The 19,885-nt window shown below is 38.7% G+C and overlaps 1 protein-coding gene across 6 annotated transcripts in view; it reads right to left on the bottom strand.

The window, feature by feature from the left end:
- The window catches only part of ralgapa2 (Ral GTPase activating protein catalytic subunit alpha 2), a 182,579-nt gene that overhangs the window by 121,367 nt on the left and 41,327 nt on the right, over positions 1-19,885 (bottom strand). For all 6 annotated transcript variants that reach the window (XM_057858646.1, XM_057858642.1, XM_057858645.1 and 3 more), the window contains exons 4-8: positions 7,946-8,003; positions 7,031-7,074; positions 6,614-6,794; positions 6,368-6,483; positions 5,802-5,940 (exon numbers count right to left, since the gene is read on the bottom strand). In XM_057858646.1, coding sequence (XP_057714629.1) covers positions 5,802-5,940; positions 6,368-6,483; positions 6,614-6,794; positions 7,031-7,074; positions 7,946-8,003 — 538 coding nt within the window. The remainder of the gene's footprint in view (positions 1-5,801; positions 5,941-6,367; positions 6,484-6,613; positions 6,795-7,030; positions 7,075-7,945; positions 8,004-19,885) is intronic.

Here is a 19,885-nt window from a genome sequence, read left to right as displayed (position 1 = left end):
TAAACATTGGAGGGGATAATACTGTATTGTTGAGGTCGTATTAGAGGTGCTTGATTCAATTAAGGTAAATCAACATTTTTAATTCATTGGACTTTTATAATGAAGTTTTCAGTGTGAATGCATTTCAATAACAATACAATATTCAGGGTTCATACACCTTTTTCATGTCCAAATTCAAGCACTTTTTAAGGACTTTCAAGACCAATTTTCCAGTTTTTCACAGTACCTTTTAAACATTATCCCTTTTTTTTTGTTTTAAATTAACAATGAGGCAGAAATAAAATATGGTTTCTTCTCACCATCCAAAATGTTCTACAATGGATGCTCGAGAAATGCCGATTCTGAACCCCCAGCCTAGGGTGGCAAACTCTGAGCATGTCCAATAGCAGAAGTGCTGGTGTAGAGATAGCATGCTGTTCAGTAGACACATAAGTCACGGCTGAGGATACCTTGAAAAAATGAGCTTTCTTGAAGTTTGGACACTCGAAAAATTGCTCTCTCTCCTCCAATTACTAGGCTAAATGATATCTCGATGTACGTTTATGTGAAACTGTAGTTCACAACAACAAAAACTATTCTCATTCTTGCTGCAACTAATGAAGCTCTTTACAAGCCTATTACACTCTCCTACCCCTTAAAACAGACATGTCCAAATTGCGGCCCGGGGGCCAAATGCGGCCCCTGGTCAAATTTCATCTGGCCCCCAGCCTCTGTCATAAAATCAATAATGTCTGGCCCGCACACAGATTTATTAAATTGGTCAGCAGTACTGCTTACACATTAAATGCTTCTCCTCCTCGCAGCCCTCTAAGCAACATTACCCCGTGTGACCCTTGACTTCCAATTTTTTAAAATGGCAACAAACATCAACAAAAAACAAAGTTGACTGCGACGGCCGACGCTTCAAGGATAGGTGAAAATTGGACTATTTCTTCACTAAAATACGCAACAACTGTGTCTGCCTCATTTGCAAAGAGACAGTCGCTGTTTTCAAAGAGTTCAATGTGAGGCGATATTACCAAACAAGACACGCTGACATGTACGACAAGATTACAGGGACGATACGCAGCGAGAAATTGAAGCAACTTGAAGCTAGTTTAATTTCACAGCAGCAGTATTTCAAAAGATCCCGAGAGTCGAAAGAGAACGCCACAAAGGCTAGTTGCGAGATTGTTAAAATTATTAATTGAAAAAAATGAATGAATAAAGCAAATGTGACACACAGAATGGCTTGCTAAAATTTGCTTAAATATATTGTTCTACGTAAAGGACGTCAGCCAAGGTCGGCCCCCCACATTTTTACCACACCAAATCTGGCCCCCTTTGCAAAAAGTTTGGACACCCCTGCCTTAAAATAAGTAGCGGTTTTCTTGTGCAACAAGGCAAGGCAAATTGTTTTGCATTGCACAATTCAACACTAGGCAAATCAAAGAGCTCTACATCACATGAAGATCCACAGAGATGAAATGATATGTACAGTATATCATCAAGAAAGTTAAAACCAAAGACAATTGAAACAGGATATACAAATAAAACTAGAAAATGAATATTAGTATATAAAAATATTGAAACAGGAAATTAAATGATACAAAAAAATCACATTATATCATCAAGAATAAAAAAAAACAAAACAATTGAAATCAGAAATAGAAATAAAACCAACAAATTAATAAAAAGCATGTAACTTGAAATACATAGGCAGTTATCAAAATGCTATGGTAAACAATAGCGCCTTTAGCCATGATTTAAAGGAGCTAACAGTTTGCGCACACGTCAGACCTCAGGTAACTTGTTCCATAGGTGAGCAGCAAAGTAACTAAATGCTGCCTCACCCTGCTTGGTTCTTGTTCTTAGAACATAAAGCAGACCGGTTCCAGACGACCTTAAGGGTGGTTCTTTACCTAGGTTTGATCGAACCTCAGGAGTTCGGTGAGTAAGCCTAAGGGGTTCAGCGAAGGTAAAGAAACGCAGAGCCCGATTTTCGTACGCTGATTAAATCTAGGCAAAGGGGCTTTTTAGACTAGGTTCTGGATTGGTTTGCTCCCAATTTACGGGCTTAATCCATTCCTTTTAACTGCTAGTCCTCGATCTGATGGGAGGAGGAACTGGTTTGCGCAGTAGATGGTTTGCCTCGCACTTGATATGAGGGAATACAACAGACCAATGGGCAGCGTGGTCTCAAATTTTGATATGTTTATACAACTAGTTGTAAAAATGAGAGAATATTAAAAGAAAGAATAAAGAATTTTGATTGTGATTTTGCTAAATTATTAGCTTGCTAGCTTAGATATTTGGTTTTGAAATTGAAAATGCTTTATTATCTAATTCGGGTTCGGTGAATCCACGTGTGAAACCTGTGGGGTTCGGTACCTTTAGATAGCTTAAGAACCACTAGTCTAGATGCTTCATAGGGGCCAAAAAAATCAAGCATTCATTTTGGTCCAGTGTCATTAAGTGTTTTGTAGATAAGCAATAACATTTTATAGTACGTACGTATATCCCTTGACTCACTGGAAGCCAATGTAACGATTTCATAACCAGTGTAATACGGTGTACCTTATTTGGAAGGACTCTGGGAGCAGCATTCTGTACTAGCAGCAGCTTCCTGACTGATTTTTTTATTAAGACCTGTAAATATAGCATTGCAATAGTCCAATCTACTAATAATGAATGCATACATTTTTCCATGTCTTGTTGAGACAAAAGTCCCTTAATTCTGGCTATACTTTTTGGGTGGTATTAGGCAGATTTACTGACGAACTATAGATCGCTGTCAAATTTTAGGTCTGAGTCAATAATTACGCTAAGATATCTGGCTTGATTTGTAGCTGTAAGTGACATTGTTCCAAGGTGCGTGCTGATATTTGATCTTTCCTTTTTTGGCCCCAAAAAATGATCAACTCTGTCTTCCCCAATATTAAGTGGAGAAAATTCAAGGAGAGTTGGTCGAGAGCCAGGCGAGTAAGTCTTAGTGGCGACGAAGCCAAGCGAGGTGGCTCCCAGCCGGATTAAACGGCGAATGGCAAAGGGAGTGTGGAGGTCTCAAAAAAATAATGTGACAAAAAGAAGAACTGGTCGTGCGATAAAAACATTGTACTAAACCTCAGCTAATGCACATGTATGCATTTAAATACTACTATAAGAGATCGCTGGTCTTCATGCGCAATTCCAGTTTTTTGTCATATGTTTTTTTTTTTTTTTTTTTTTTTTGCATTCCTGTTCAGATTGCCATTGAATAATTGCTGCCTGAATTCTGATTTAGGAGACTTGTGAGTTAAAACGGTCATTACATTTTGAAAAATGTGGCCCAAACTGGATTTAAAATCACATACGAATTATGAAAGTGACCTAGATCAGATCTGAAATGGTCCTCTTATTTGCGACTTGTCCCGTTTCAGACCGTCAAGTTAATGCCTTGCTCGAGTCGGGGAAAAAACGGGGGAAAAAAATCAGATTTATACTTAAGACTTGCGGTACGAAGCTAGCCTATTTGTATACTGTTTGCTTGATTAAACTCCAAAACTACTGTCGCACGGACTCAAAAGCACTGTACTCTGGGAGAGACTGTGACGCGGGACACCAAGGGAAAGCAATTTCAGAACAAGCGTGTGGCAGCAATGAAACAATTTTATTTTTCTTCATTTAATAATTTATATTTTTAAACTGGGTGGTGAGAAATACTGTATTTCTAACACATCCAAGCATTTTCAAGGATTTCAAGGACTCAAACCCTAAATTTTCAATATCTTATGCAGCAATAAATAAGAAAAAGTGCTGTTACAGACCAACTGCATCACTCGAATGCTCAGCCTCAAACTTGGAAGTTATCAACATGCCCGCTCAGTTTTCCCCACTTTTGAGGTAGTCCAAAATTTTCCTACATGACTACTGACACAGGATTGCTTGATGCCTTGGAACGGTTTGAAAAAAAAAAAGGGCTATCACTGCCTGTGTCATTTTTTGATGGGAATCCCAATAAAGAGTTTATAAATGAGGCCACAAACTAGCCCAGTTTTTTGTTATCTTAAAGGCCAGTGACAAAAATAAAAACTGAGAAGTAACCATGGGCAAACTGCATGGACACACTGGGTTCTTTCCAATTGAATAGCTTAACCTTGTTGGCCTATAATAATAGAGCCCAAATAAGAGCAATAAGAGGCTAAAACCCAGCAGAGGGCTTTAACAGCACAACAAACTTATGAAAATAACATGACAAGATAATATTTAAAAACAACTATCAATCACTAATGCTCGTAAAATTAATCATAGGCCTCTATGTTATCATGCATAACCACCAAAAGCACGTCATTTGCATATACAGTACGTACATTGGTACCTCGACATACGATCCTTTCGACAGCAGATGTAGAATTTTACTCCCAGTTTGTCTACATATAACGACATGCTCGAAATATGACAATTTATGACTGCTTCGCAATTTTATTGTTTTCCCGCAAGACGGATGCACGGCGGATTTTCTTATGAGGGAAATCAAGATGGGTCCCAAGAAGGTTAGTGAAGGCGGGAAAAAAAAAGGAAAAAGGTGACACTTACCCTTGAAATTAAGAATGATAGAAAAATATGAGCGTTGTATGCCTGTGCGTAAACTGGCTCAACAATATGGTCGGCCTCCTCAGACTTCCTTGTGCCAGTCTCTATTAGTTAAGTTGACAATAAAAACGCTTTTTTATTTCCGATTTATTATCATTATTATTATTATTGTAACATCGACAAGGAAGTCGCCAGCTTCGTCAGGTGTTTAATCATTTATTTCAGAACTTGTGCAACACAACACGGTGACTGTCCACTGTAGCAGACACCAACAACAACATAAAAAAGTAAAAACTTCATACTCTACCCCCCACTCTCACTCATTAGTCACACGATGCGTTCAGGAACAGCATGCAAAACACAACCACCACATTAGAACCCGTTCGCGCTCTGCCTTTGGCAATGTGTGATCAATGGTATTACTGACTTTTTTATATTGAAATGCATGCTTTTAGTTTGTGGCGCTTTCACGCCTAAGTGGGGGCGCACTCGCATTTGTTTACGTGAAGAAGAGCGCTCACACGCCAGAAGAAGACCGACAGCTACGTAGCTCTGAGTGAGTGGGCGAGTTAGCGAGAGAGAAACACGGCTGCGAACCTACGTTCATTGTTTATGCTTGTAAAATATCTCTACAGAGGCAACGCCTGTGTGTGTCATCTTTCCTGCTGTTGTTGTTGTGTGTTTTCCACCCGCGATCGGACATTTAGAGCCAGTTGTGTGGTTGTTTGAACGATGTGCTAATGCTAGCGAACGCATTCTAACCTTTTTTGTCATTGCTGTAAAAGCACCTAATTATCATTTATTTACGTTGATGCGAACCTGTTTGGTATCGAGGACGAAATTGATTCAGCAAATTATACAGAGGTCCAGCATTGTCATTTGGGAGTTCAGCCCGCTGAATAGCCAGGACCGAGCCGTCGCGTCCTGGTGAGGACAGTACATTTCGTTGTTTATGCACTGTACACTTATTCAGCATGTTGTTCTCTATTGTATTTTTATATTAAATTGCCTTTGAAGATGACATGTCTGTTCTATTTGTTGGATTCTATCAAGTAAATTTCCCCCCAAAATGCAACTTATATATGTTTAACTACTCCTGGTTATGAGCATATTAGACGGTAAATAAATATATGAGTATTAATAAAGGCTGATTTGTATGTTTGTTAAGTTGTATTATTCTTTCATACATTTATAGAACAGAAAAAATACAGAAATGCTGGATTTATTGAATGTAATGAACACCACCTCACCTAATAAAGGCTTGTAGAGATTTGTTAGTTTGGTGAAAGAGGGGAATAAATGTGGAAGGTAGTACTTCTTGAACAGACTGAAGAGAAACCTGAAGCCCGTCTCCTGGTATTCTTTGTTCCTCCACTCTAAACTGGATGCCTGGCAGGTAGACAGAACAAAGACTGACAAGGTTAGGCTACAGGGAGTGGTATTGGATGCACAGTTGTTCAATAGGTGACCGTTTATTGTATGCCACACGAAAGATTGAAGGTTCTGTACTTAGAAAAAGCATGCGAAAGGAAAATAATATTTGGTTGGTGCAAATGAAATTATTACATTCACACTGTAAACACTTATCAAAACTTGTGCTAATTGATATTTTTATCAGCACGCTCATGACCCCACCCACACATAAAAATGTATTTCGGAATGGTTATATAAATCAGACTAAGAAATTTAATAACTATCAATAGTTTTATAGATTCTTCCAAAATAATAACCATAATAGCCAAAATCGATCCACTGTGGGTGAGAGATGGACAAGTAACAAATACTCACAAATTTCCCGTGCAACAATGTCAATTACCTGGGTAACCATGAACTTGAGAAGGGTTTCGAGGATGTAACATGTCTGGTCATCTGCCACCTTCTCGCCAATCACAGCTGGAACAAGTGGGGTAATCTCTTCAGGCACCACCTTAGCTGTTCACATTGATATAAACAATGAGTACATTATGGCCATTGATAGGTCCAGTTTAAAGCAAGATATCTGCAATATAGTCTGTAGAAGCCAGCAGTATATGAGCTATTGAGTTTTTTTTTACTTGCTCACCATCAGGTGGGTTGGAGAAGGGGTTGTAAATGATTGTATCAAGGGTGCAAGGTCCCCTGGACGAAAGCACTGCAGGGAAACCTGGTACCAAACAGGCATAAATAAGGAACTGCTCTTCAGCACAATTGTCCCTCAAGGCTTGCAGCCACAGCAGGAAGAGACGGATCCCCTCACATCGGATCTAGAATAGGCAAACGAAAAAGGATTTAACGTAGTATGGCTATGCAAAACAAAAATGCAAAAGAGGAGGGCTGTTTAGAACCAAAAATGTGTGAGCATGTCCATAAAGAGCATGAGGTTTCGGATTACGTAGTATTTGTAAAGAATTGTTACTATTTTGTACAGTATCTGCAATCAGTGGGCTAATGACTTACCATGTATTACTTATGTTTATACAGCGATAAAGACAGCTGTTACCTTGAAAGAGTTTCCAGTGTGTAAAAGCTTTTTCAGAATAGAACCTGAAAACAAATAAAGAAACAAATTGCAATATTTAGATGATTGTCACAGTCACAACAAACACTACAAACTGGGCAGGTTTGGGTGTCATTCGTACCGAGGCAGATTGACCTTGATGATAGTCTGAAAGTGATTTGTTGCAAAAGGTGATGTCACATTTTCCTGATGAAAATGAACATTTGTTGGGAGTGACATGGAGTCCTAGAAGCTGTCAGTTGCAATCAAATGAGACTGATTGCTAAGTCTTGTGAGAGTGAGTGTTTGTGTGTCAGAGAGAGCTAGGACATGGCTCTCAAGCTGTATACTGACATGTCTTCGTAAGAGACCAGAGGCTGCCAAGAAAGTGTACCTCACTATTAAGTATAAGGAATAAAAATGTAATTCGAGTATCATAATTTCTTTAACTTGAGGGGCTGAAGATTGCATGCATTTTTTTTTTTTTTTTAAACCATTTAAGTCCATCGAGTATGGACTTTCCAGCCTAAAAATGGAGGTTGAAGAGCCATGCTTGCTAAGATGTTGAGGCCTGACGATAAAATGTTCTAATTGGGGTTATGACATCAAGCAAGGACTTTTCATTCCGTGTCAGTTTGAAATCATGCCAGCAGAATTCAATTACTTATTTGCATTTCAAATCAAGTCCAAATTAGCCCTTCTCATTTCTAATCAATTCTAAGACAAATTACTTTCCCTTTGTTGTGGAAAGCCGAGATATCTCACATGTTATGGGTGCAAGTGTGCAAAAATAAGGATATAACTATTGTCTAACAATATTTAACACTGAAAGAAAACTTTTCACATATAATTTGTGTATGTGCGTGCGTGTGTGTGTGTGTGTGTGTGTGTGTGTGTGTGGGGGGGGGGTTTACTTACCTATACTGTGAAACTGCCACCGGTTGTAGATTTTCTCCGGCAGAAATTGTAGAATTTTCTGTTTAAAACGAACAATATAATGTCAGTCATTGGCGAAATAAATGTGCTAATCAATAAACATTATTTATTTTGTTGTGTACCATTTGTCAAGTACCGTTCACTGATGGTACTTATGTCCTCTGCTGTCACAGAGAAGTACAGAAAATGTCCCCAACCTCGCCTCCTGCTGCTTTACAACTCTATTAGAGCACCCTCACCTTTCATTAAGGAGCAAGTTAACGGCCTGCTATTTAGAGAGATGAAAAAATTGCTGGTGTACAGAGGACGTGTGTGCTTACACCCATAATAGTCAAAGAAATATGAGCAACTAATGTGCTAAAGGACTTATCAAATCCATACATACTGAACCAGGAAACATATATGGTTTTAATTTAGAGCTCAAGTCTTTCATGATTTTTAAAAAGTCTGCCACAATATGTGTGGAAAGGGAAAAGATCTACCATCTCAAAAGGAGTGTCTACTCCCACATTTCGACAACAAAAAATGCACATTTCCTCCCCAATACTAAAGACGAACTTCTGATTAAAAAAAAAAAAAAAAAACATCTGCTGATGTAAAAAAAATTAAAGAACAGACAACTTTCATTTTGTTTTATTAAGCAGGAAAGCAAGTGTGTGCCGAGTATTGTTGCTACCACTATCACAACTATTACTAAATAAATTAATAAAAATTCTGTCACAAAATGTAACATAACTAAGAACAATAAAACAGTTTAATGGTTAATTAACATGAACACTTGATAGTGGAAAACCGAGGTGATCCAAAATGTGGGACACTCTATGAAGATTGTTACAGCAATCAATATGGGATGAGGATGATGAGGCTATGAATGTGGATAGAAGCAACATACTTTGGGAATAAAATCCAAACTACAAACGAGTCCATTTGCTCACCCTCCTTAGCCTAACATCTCGATTTCAAAATGTCCATCAGACTGTGTGTAATTGACCAACATACATAAAATGAGCTTATTATTTTTACATTAAAATATTTTAAACTATGCAACCAGCATCACAGAGTGTGACATCATAACCCAGAGATCAAAGATTGTTTTGATTGACTCAGTTCGTCAACAACTTCCTTTTCTTGTCTTTCTTAATCTTTAACTTTCCGTTCTCGTCCTCTGGACTAAATCCCTTTCATTATCAGTGACAGCAGAGATGCTAAAAGATGTGTAGCTGCACCTCAATATTGATCCTGGGTAGGATTATAGCAACTATGTAAGGATCTGTATTGGCCTCACTCGGTCTGTCTCCTTGGGGTGGCAGGCATATTATCCTAGGCTGTAGCACAGCAGGGTAGCATAGTTAAGCCTTCCCCAACGTGGATGTGTGTGCACACGCTCTTAGACACAATAACACCACCTTTCTCTCACTTACAGAGTACCAGGAAAGGAGGTGGGAACGAGATGGAGAAGCTCACTCCAAAAGACTCCCCATGGAGCCGGAACGATGGTCCTAACAATAAGGAATTTACTGGCTGATTCAAGGCGAACACAGACTCCTCTGCACTGAAGGTTGGTGGAGTTACGATAATCTGCAGTTATACGCCAGCATAAAGATAGGAGCATTACTGTGCCACAACTATTGCCTAAGCACATCTACATGATCCGCACTTAGGTTTCTAGCTGCAGGGCCTGTTCATGGTGGAGAATACACCTCTCCTAAAGATGGTCAACATGGGCCTTTTTTTTTTTTTTTTTTAACCTGTTCTGTTCAGCTGCTTTTCACGGAGAATGGGAATCTGAGTGTCCTATTGGTCTGAACAGTTTTAATGTGTCACATCAGAGTATGATATACTCCCATTGTGATTATTAGTTGTGTTTTGTTTATTAGGAGAATGCAGCGAGCTGGAAGCGGTTAAGGCGGCACAGAAAGGAAAATACAAAAGGGAGAGACAGAAGAGAAGTACAGACAACAAGAAATACATTCAACGCCCACGCTAACTATAAATATAGTAGTGCTATCGTTAACTAATTGTATTTCCAGTTGACACCATGTGGGGGGCCTGATGACCGAGGAGAAAAAGGAAGGGGAGGGAGTCCGGAAGAAATGTGATTAGGTGGGGTGGAGCGTACAAAAATCAGCAATGTGAGGTGTAGAACGCAGCATTATGTGAATTGCTTGTAAGTTTGAAAATGTTGACATCTTATTTTAGGCCGGGTGATATGGGCTCACAGAACCTAATTTTCGTGAACATTATATTTTGAGGTCAATCATCAAAAAAAAAAAAAAAAAAAAAGGAAAAATAGAAACTAGGATATAAATTTGCTCTACGATTCTATTGAAAAACTATTTGATGATGTTAAGTCCAATGTATTATGTGGGTTACTGTCTGCTTTTCTTCTTCTACCATTCTGTGTGCATGTTGTAGCACACACGTTCCGTCAATAATTATTATTTTCAACATTATTTTTATTGAAACAAATGTTCCCACAGTTACAAGACATTTATAAGAAATTCAATTTGAACTTTTTTGTCTTCTTTTTTTTCAGGGAAAAAAAAAAGCATTTGAACTTTTATCTGCGATTCAATTTGATCAGTGCGACGAGGGACAAGCAGATTTACTCATTATAAACTGCATGTTTTAGTATTTTGAATGTGGATTATTGTAAATTTTATAAACTGAATGTAAAATTCTGGAACGACCCATATAATAATTTTGGACACTTAGTGCATATTACCAAAGTCCGCTTTTCTATACAAAATCTTTCACGAGAAGTTCCAAAATTCAAGGGCAATAACCTCATCCATTACTAAAATAATGCCAAGCGCGACCAATGACTAGTAGAGTGTTTTTACTTCTAACCAATAGATGGCAGCAGAAGGATACATTTACACTCGTGCCTATCACTGTTCAATTGCAGTTACGCTTATGCAGACCACATCATTTAATTTAATCTCTATCATCATAATAATGACACCCTATGGAAACTTGAAAGCACTGAAGAGGAAAATTAAAGTGAACCTGTCAGTAATGAAGCTCATATAGACAATAATTCAGATTCATTTAGAAGACAACACAAGTGATCAAATTAATGGGTGTACAATTAGACAATACATTAAAAACTACTTGTCAGGTCATGCAAAATTGAATGCACTAGTTCATTCCAGATTAATAAAGATCTGCTGAAATTTGCTCCGTGTGAAATGGAGATGGAAAATAATATGGTACATTTCTCCTTAAATATAAAGTACTGAGATTTTAAACCTCTTACACATAAACTAAATATTGTGCAACGGAGTAAGTATTATACATGTATCTATGTCACTGCATTGAGATTTTTGTACCAAATTATGTTTTTGCTTGACGTCCTAAAAATAAACTAAAGGTGGACAACACACTCAAGGCTGAAAAAGCAGTTTCTTCTTGTGAAAACTACTTTTAAATAAACTACTGACTAAAGACAAAATATTTGTTGCGTTTGATAGAACAATCTGTCTAGATGCTGTCATAGCAGTTTCATTGCACAATATCACTATCAAAATCAGGCGACTTGGACTTGGGTGCAAAAATATGCGACCGGGGCATCCCCATTTTAAATGATATAAAGTAAAGTGGGCCAGTCTGAGGCATGAAATTATCGGGCTGAAAATGAGTCCCACTCCCCCCTGATCTAGTTAAAACCTGTGTGTCTTTAATTCTGCTCGCGCTTGATCACGCAACAAGTTATGGAAAATGTAGCGCCAGCCAGAAAAAAAAGACTGACGTTGCAGTACGATCATAGCAGGTGAACTGACCAGCGTCCGATCCATTGTTTTTCGACCTGTGTTGCTATTAGTATTACTTATTATGGGATTATATCAATGTATTAGATACATTGGATGCTTAAATTATGAAGCCTAGGTCCCAGATTTCGAGGCTAAACACAATAGATTGACAGCTCAATCTTTTTACTGGGGATTCTTCTTCTTCTGGGACATTCACAATTCTGCCTGCATTACTTTTCAGAAATCATCATGCATCATAGACCTACAAAGGGGAGTAGAGAAATGAGGCAGAATGATCCGGATAAATATAAGAGGTTGAGTGATGCCATTATAGATGTGGGGAAGACAGTGTGGTCAGGAAGGCCCACATCTTTATGACAGATGACATTAAACATGACCACAACGAGTTTGAAACACAGAGCCTTGTCGAGGACGAGTACGAAAATGACAGAGAAAAAGCTAACAATGTGGAGTGATGCTGTTGCGAGTCAGTACATGGTAGGTTTTGTTTATCATACATCATAAGTGTTATGGAGGGTCTTTTTATGTCTTTATTCATCGATTCTATTGGTCTATAGGTCTCAAAAAATGTCAATTTTTTAATTCACCTGCTTTGACCTACTTTTAAAGGGATCCTCTATTTTTAAGACAAGTAATTCTTAAAACATAAATGTTAGTATGAGTTATAATAATTTGATATTAAAACCCCTCTTAATGTTTTTGTTTTAATAAAGTTTGTAAAATTATTTTAAGTGATAGGTCGCCATTCTTGTTACGTCGCAGTGCGTGACGTCACTGGCCCCGAATGCCGAAATTCCAGCTTGTCACTCGTTAGCTTTCCCAACATGTCGTCAGTTCTACCCTTCCTATTTGAACCAGATCTGAAAAGTGAAGAGCAGGACAGCACTGTCGGTCGTTCACAAGACGAGCTTCAGGGAAAAATGCGTGCAGCAAATACCTGATAAGACAAAAGTTGGGCAAAACTGGTAATGCGAGAGAGTCCTGTTGGGAAGTTGGGAACTTTGGTTGGGAGCGAGAGTGCATGCTGTTGGGATTCGGGAACTCCGGTTTTATTAGCCCATATTCAAGGTAAGCATATTGCATTTTCAAACGTTTTCCCAATATAATTATGTAGATTGTTAGCATCCAGAGCTGTCGTGTGCTTTACATACAGTAAAGGCCAAAGAGCACACCTTGTGTAATCCAGGTCTTGTACATTGTAACGCGTGGTAGCTAGGATATGTGTATAAAAGTACCAGAAAGGGGAGAAGCTTCCACTTATGCACATTTATTCACAAAAAATATTTACACCTTGACCACTCTTCAATCGGGAGCTCAGCAGTACGCAAACACGCATTCCCTGACGAACTCCAACATTGTTGTAAGGTCCACGCTGTCGTCACTGTAGCGTGCCATAGTGCTTTAATTATTTAGTATGATTTGGGGAAAACTCCCACGAAGAATAGTCAACAAAAAAGATAGCAATACTACTCCAAATCCGCGTTTTTACTCACTCGAAGATCCAGGAATTAGACCGATCCCATGGCAATATCGCAGCCGCGATTAGGCCGTCAATTCCACAAAATAGACTGATCCGAAAAGCCGCTGTGGGACCGACGAATAAAAATAAATGGACAGATCCAAAACCATTATTGCAGACGCGATGGGACCCTTACTTGACTGAGGATCCAGGAAAAATGTTCGGGTGCCAGTTGTAACGCGTGGTGGGTAGGATACATGCATACAGGGACCAAAAAGGGGGAGAAGCTTCCACTTATGCACATTTATTCACTAAAAATAATAATTCCACCTTGACCACTCATTTCACTCCCCTTTCTTCCATTTGACTGGAAATTGCATCCAAAAGCAGCACATCGTGGCATTTTACTTCGCGAGTTTAGGCAGCAATAAGCTATTATTGAACACGCTACAATTCGGAAAGATGCCAATGACGTCATCACTGCGAGCCCGCAAACCATGGCGCCAACTAACGGTCAAAATGTGGACTAAATATTATAAAATATTGCCACTGTTTTAACATTTTATGTGTTTCTAACAACATATTTTAGTACAAGAGAACAATTGTGGTTTATTAGAGCCTACATGTATTTAAACCAGAGGATCACTTTAAGGTTTTAAAAATGCCCTCCTGTTTATTTTTTCCCCACAGAAAATAGAGATTTTCAGCTTTCTAATGATGCATCACACATGCATATAGAACAATTTTAAAATTTGGTCAAATTGGGGGTCTCAGAGCAGAACTTCATGCGACCTGAGTATTTTCCGCCTAATAAAAATTACTTTCTACCACAAATGTATCTTCTTCTGCTGTTTCTTTATGGGGACTATGTGGACTTTGGGAACTCACGGTATGACATAGTGTGATAGAAAATTACCTTTTTAATTACATGGATCAACATAGTAGGGTCTCTAGTGTCTGTCCGATCAGAGTGATAAATTATAAAAACAAGAGCATGTCAATGTTCTCTTTTTTGAATTTTGCTAACTGAAACACCAATGCTAATTTATTTCAATCGAGTGAAACCAATGTTTTATCAAACTAATTGGGAACATTTTGGAAAATATGTCTTGTAGAGGCATTGTGGCTGGGTGTAGCAACACGCCGAAAGAATTGATCAGCCTGTATAAATTCTTTCTGGTTAAGAAAAAAATGCAGAAACATTGGACTCCTCGGGTGAAATTGACTAAGTGACAGCATGCGAGTGACAGCGCACATTTCAGTGATTGTGAGACTGATTGTGACCAAAATTCATGTGCACATCTTTGCTCATTCCTACTTCATCTCTGAAAATACAACCTACCCAGTACAGCCACAAAGCAGTGTGCCTTTATACATAGCTGACGCAGCGGCAGCTGCCCACTTCCTCATTTACAAATTCTCTTCTAGTGAATGCATGAAGAGGCTTATCATTGAGATATTTTTTAGGTTACAGCGAGGGACCTCGGTTTACGAGTTATAGTTAAGTGAAATCTTTGATCTCAACAAGGAGTTTAGAAGGTATGACGACGGGAAATTCAGAATGCTGAGTCAAATCTGGAAGGGTCACGGTAAGGGTGTATCCTGTAGAAAAAAATCCAGGGAAATGGATATGCACAAACTTCCGTCAATGTGCATGCTTCATATGACCCACATCCATAGTGGCGCAGGCTTGAGCTGCTTTTACGTAGTCAGCAAAAAAGGTCATTTACAGGCATATGGGAGTGTAAACATGCTGGAGACTCTCATGCCTGGAGACTTCAGTTTTCTGACAGAGGTTCAGTCTTGTCTTGTGACTATAAAACAGCTGACCACAAAGTGCAAAATATCAACAGTAGGTCTATATTTCTTTCAGATTCTGCCAATCCATGTCTACTTGTTTTGGGCCAGACCATTTAAAGTTAAAGTAAAAAAATAAATAAACAAAATAAAAGTTGAAATGTCAAATAGCTGGTCGTTACTTGAACTACATGGTCAAGTATTAGAAAGTCTTTAGTTTTTAACTTTCTGTATATTCTTCTCATGTTCTTCTCTTTACTAAAGCCACTTAAGGATGGTTCTTCTGGAGTTAGTGTCAAGAAAGTTCATAAAGAGCCTGTTTAAAAACAATAGAGAAAAAATAGGCTATCGATTACAGAATTGAACAAAAATATACTGAAACTAATCTGTTATTTTTTGTAATGTACTTTACATCCATGTCAAATAGCATGTGGGCTAGATGTCCTCCATTGGTGCCTTGGTGGCCATTTAGAATGGATATTCCAGAATTCAAAATTAGGATGCGTATTTTCCTTACCTCTGTTTTCCTAACTGTGTCTTGTGTACATAAAAAAACTCTATTGGTAACAAAACAAATTTGTATTATGAAGATTTTTTGATAGTATAATTTGGACATTTAAAGCCATAAATATTATGCTTTGTGTCACGCAATTTGCAAGAGGATGACAAAATAAAAATTCTCTAAACAAATTGTTTTCTCCATCTCAGAAATATTTTTTTCTTATTCCGTTATATATCGGCCTACATCATGATACAGTATATCATAGATAAATTGTCTTGTGATGGACAAAGGATCTCTGAGTGAGGAGTACACTTGAGTTGGATGTCTTAATGTTTCTTTCCTCATTAAACGTCACAAAGTGTCCCTCCTTCAAAGTGCCTGTGACATCATTAAAAAAATCTTAAATAGCATTATTATGTGAATTAGAATCATATTTTGAGACCATTCGACTATATACAATAAGAATGTGACAATATCTTGATACAGCGATATATCGGAATATTTTGCAACCCGATCGGTTATCGATATGCTCCCGCCAAGTATCGATACTTTTATTTAACATATTGGCCATACAATGGAGTATGGATGCTGTAAACTGCTCAATGTTTGTTGACCAGTTCCTTGGCGGTCCACTAGGGGCGCTCGGGAGTAGCGGTGAACGTAAAGTGCGCACAAGTTGTGTAGAGAAGAAGAGAGGATGCTCCAATTGGCCTTTATCCACAGTGAACGGGAACTTTTTGAAACCCAAAAGTCTCACACGCTTCTCCCTGGTGTAGCAACAAAAGCCTGCAGCACATTGGCCTGGTGTGATGCGAAAAAATAAACAAAATAATCCACAAAATCAGATGAATCCGCAGTCGTTCTGCATACTGTAGTATTAGCTGTATACTGAAGATGAATAGCCCTCTGACGTCACATTCGCACTCTTCGTCAATCCAGGAAGTCACTCATTTTCATGGCGCGGGATTAAAAAAAATTGAATAATTATATCAATCGTTTGCACACACATCTAAGTAGGAGTGGGAACCTCTTGGTACCTCACGATACGATACGATACGATACGATACAAAGCTCACAATAACGATGATCTGACGATACAACGATTATCAATACATTGGTCAGGAAACATTCTATAATATTCTAAAAATAACTAAACAGAAAAACAAGCTTCTGTTGTGAATTAGAATGAGTTTATTACTAGTAGACGTCCAATCCATTTGAACTGGGAGGGTGGCAGCGAATGAACATTCGTTCATTCGCTGCCATCCCTCCCACTTCAAATGGATTGAACGTCTATGGCTGTCAGTGGAAGCCAATGCCAGGCAATAAGGTAATTTTGGGCTATTTAAGGTCATTTACCTGTTGATTTTCAGTTACTTTCTGTTGATTTTGGGGTATGTTACAGTTCATTTCCTGTTTGTTTTGAGTTACAGAACAAGAAGTGACCTGGGAATCACCCAAATGAATGGGCAGTGACTCAAACTCAACAGGAAATGACCTGTATATGCCCTGAAAATCAGACAGAATGACTGTGAATGCTCTGGATTTGGCGTCGTGCACCGTCAATGCAGCCTTAGAGTTAACTGAAACACTATTATGGTGGAAGATTTTGGTAGCAACTTGTTGGTTTCCTTTTTATTTTTATTTTTTAGACATGGACACCTTTTTAAAACGATTTCTCGATTCTTGGCAGGAGCATATCGATAACCTTTTGTGATACAAAGTATCACGATATATCACCATTTCGATATTTTGTCCCACCCCTACATCTAAGCGGTCCATTTCATTCAGGAGTTTAAAATACCGCGTGAAACATGAAATAAACATGCTTTTTGCTGTCATAGGCACTTTAAGGTGTTGTGGAAATCGTCACCCTCAATTCCCGACCGCGTCATTTTCAGAGGGTCGGAATCGGGTAAAAAAGCTTGGGTTTTTAAAATATATTTAATTTTATTTTTAAATATCAACTCATTGGCTGTCATTGATGGCAATAGATGTCCAATCCATTTTGATGTGAGGGGATGAAATAGTTGAAACCGATGATGTATCAAAAGGGACGGATTCTGGCAGGGGTCGTATGACAATGAAAAACAGGAGTCGAGACTTGTTAATATTATCGTGCGACGAGTCTTAATACGAAATTGAAATGGGTCAGAGAAGGAAGTAAGTCCCGCAGAACATTATTCCAGAGAGATTTTACCATACTGGTTCAAACCGGTGGCAGAATCACGATGAGAGCGAGAGAGAAATGGAGTTCTCTCTATCGGATCTCGGGCACTTATAAATGTTAAATATCTTACATTTACAAGCAAAATGTGATTGAAAGACGAATTATTTATCATCCTAAAATATTAAATTTGGGATTTTTTTTTTACTGGTGCAATTTTGACGATGGGCCAACAATGCCGTCAACCTAAAGCCTTGATGTTTCGGTTCCAATGTCATTGTATTGTCAACCAGTCTACATTGAAAATTCAGCATTTGTGACTTGGTCTTCAGTAAAATGCTTTCAACTGCTTTGATCAAACAACAGAACACCAACTTGCGCACTCCACTTTCTTGATGTGGTCATTCCACATCGCCTCTGTTTTCATACATCACTTCCGATTACAGGCACCAAAGTAGACCAACGTGAATGTACTTCTTGGTGCAAGCATGGCTTTAGTTTCAGACGATATTAGTGTATCAGATCATAATTACAATTTTGTCAAAAACCAAAAACAATCATTTAAATTAAGTGAACTGAATAACTAACAGTTCCTTGCTTGACTGCTGCCAAAACAAACTTTAATAATTGTGCAATATACATATGTATGTATAAGAAAATAAATAAATACAATTAAAAAAGGCCGCACGGTGGCGGAATGGTTAGGGGTTAGCACGTCCACCTCACAGTTTATGAGATCAAGGGTTTAATACAGGTCTTCCTGTGTGGAGTTTGTTCTCCCTATGGCTGTGTGGGTTTTCTCCGAGGACTCTGGTTCCTCGCACATCCCAAAAACATGCGTGGTAGGCTGATTGAACAAATTATTTGTAGGTATGAGTGTGTGCGTGTATGGTTGTTTGTCTCATTGTGCCCTGCGACTGGCTGGCAACCAATTGATGAAGTACCCCGCCTATTAGGCCTGAACGATATTGGGAAAAACTATTGCTGCAATTTTTGGGGGGGTTTGCTATATTATATTGCGATATTAAAAAAAATTATATATTTTTTTAAAGAAATTTTCACTAGATGGCTTGAACAGCTGTTTGGAAAAACTTTGGATGACTAACCATGACCACAGTGTACAGTGATCCCTCGTTTTTCGCGGTTAATGGGGACCAGAACTCGCCGTGATAAGTGAAACCGCAAAGTTGCGCACCCCGCCCCCCAAATTTTTATTTTTTTGTGTGTGTGTGCTCAATGTATTTATTCAGATTTAGCATAGGAAAGAGATACATGTTTTTTCTCACTTTTTCCCCATAGTATGATTTTTTAAAATGTGTGTGCGTATGGTTATATATATTATAATATATTATAACCAGGGGTGCACATAAGTGGTCCGCATGCGCGCATGCGTACTGGACGTAGACAAATGCGCTGGCCCTCAACGGCTTCCATACGCTTTTGCGTACCGATGGATGACCACTGGATTTGCGGCGGACACAAGAAAATAACTTCTCAAAATTTTGAAGAGGCAGGCCACACTGAGTAATTACTTTAGTGATGGGACGAAATGAGCCGAGGTTCCGAAGCTTGTGTCGAGTAATGGGAGGGGGGTTTCCACGAAGCTTGTAGCGAGGCGTGCTTCATTTCGGCAAAACCCGGAAATGATGACGTGGGAAGCCTCGCCGGTGGCCGGCTGAATCTCGTGAGTGCTTCGGAAGTGATCCAACGTTTGGCGCACATTGCAAAAACAGGACAGACTACGGTATAAATTGGTTGCAAAACGCAATGGCGATCGCCTGTTATCTCACATTTTGTGGATTTCGGGCTCCTGTACTTGTTACATCTGTGCGCAACAGTGCAACCAGTGCAATCTTTTTTCGAGCCTTGTCCTTTGCTTGCGATGGAACCTGCGCGAAAAGAGCGATCCTCCCCTGTATGGGAACATTTTGATTTGATTGCTTTCAATAAGGTAAGGGAGAAAAACTACTTTAATATAAATGTGAGTGTGTGTGTACCTATCTGAACCAAACATCAACAGAATGAACAATCCATTAGTGTACTGGGAGGCACAAAAGAATACCTACCCAAATTTATATAAACTGGCACTCACATTTCTCTGCACCCCAGCTTCATCTGTGCCTTGTGAAAGAATATTTTCTAAAGCTGGTGAAATATTTTCCAAAAAAAAGAAACTGTTTAAAGCCAGCCACTGTGGGAAAGCTATTATTTCTAAATAAAAATT

Source organism: Corythoichthys intestinalis, chromosome 15, assembly GCF_030265065.1.
Source record: "Corythoichthys intestinalis isolate RoL2023-P3 chromosome 15, ASM3026506v1, whole genome shotgun sequence".
Taxonomy (NCBI): Eukaryota; Metazoa; Chordata; class Actinopteri; order Syngnathiformes; family Syngnathidae; genus Corythoichthys; species Corythoichthys intestinalis.
Note: the sequence above shows the minus strand (reverse complement) of the source record. Positions and strands in the feature narration are given on the sequence as shown.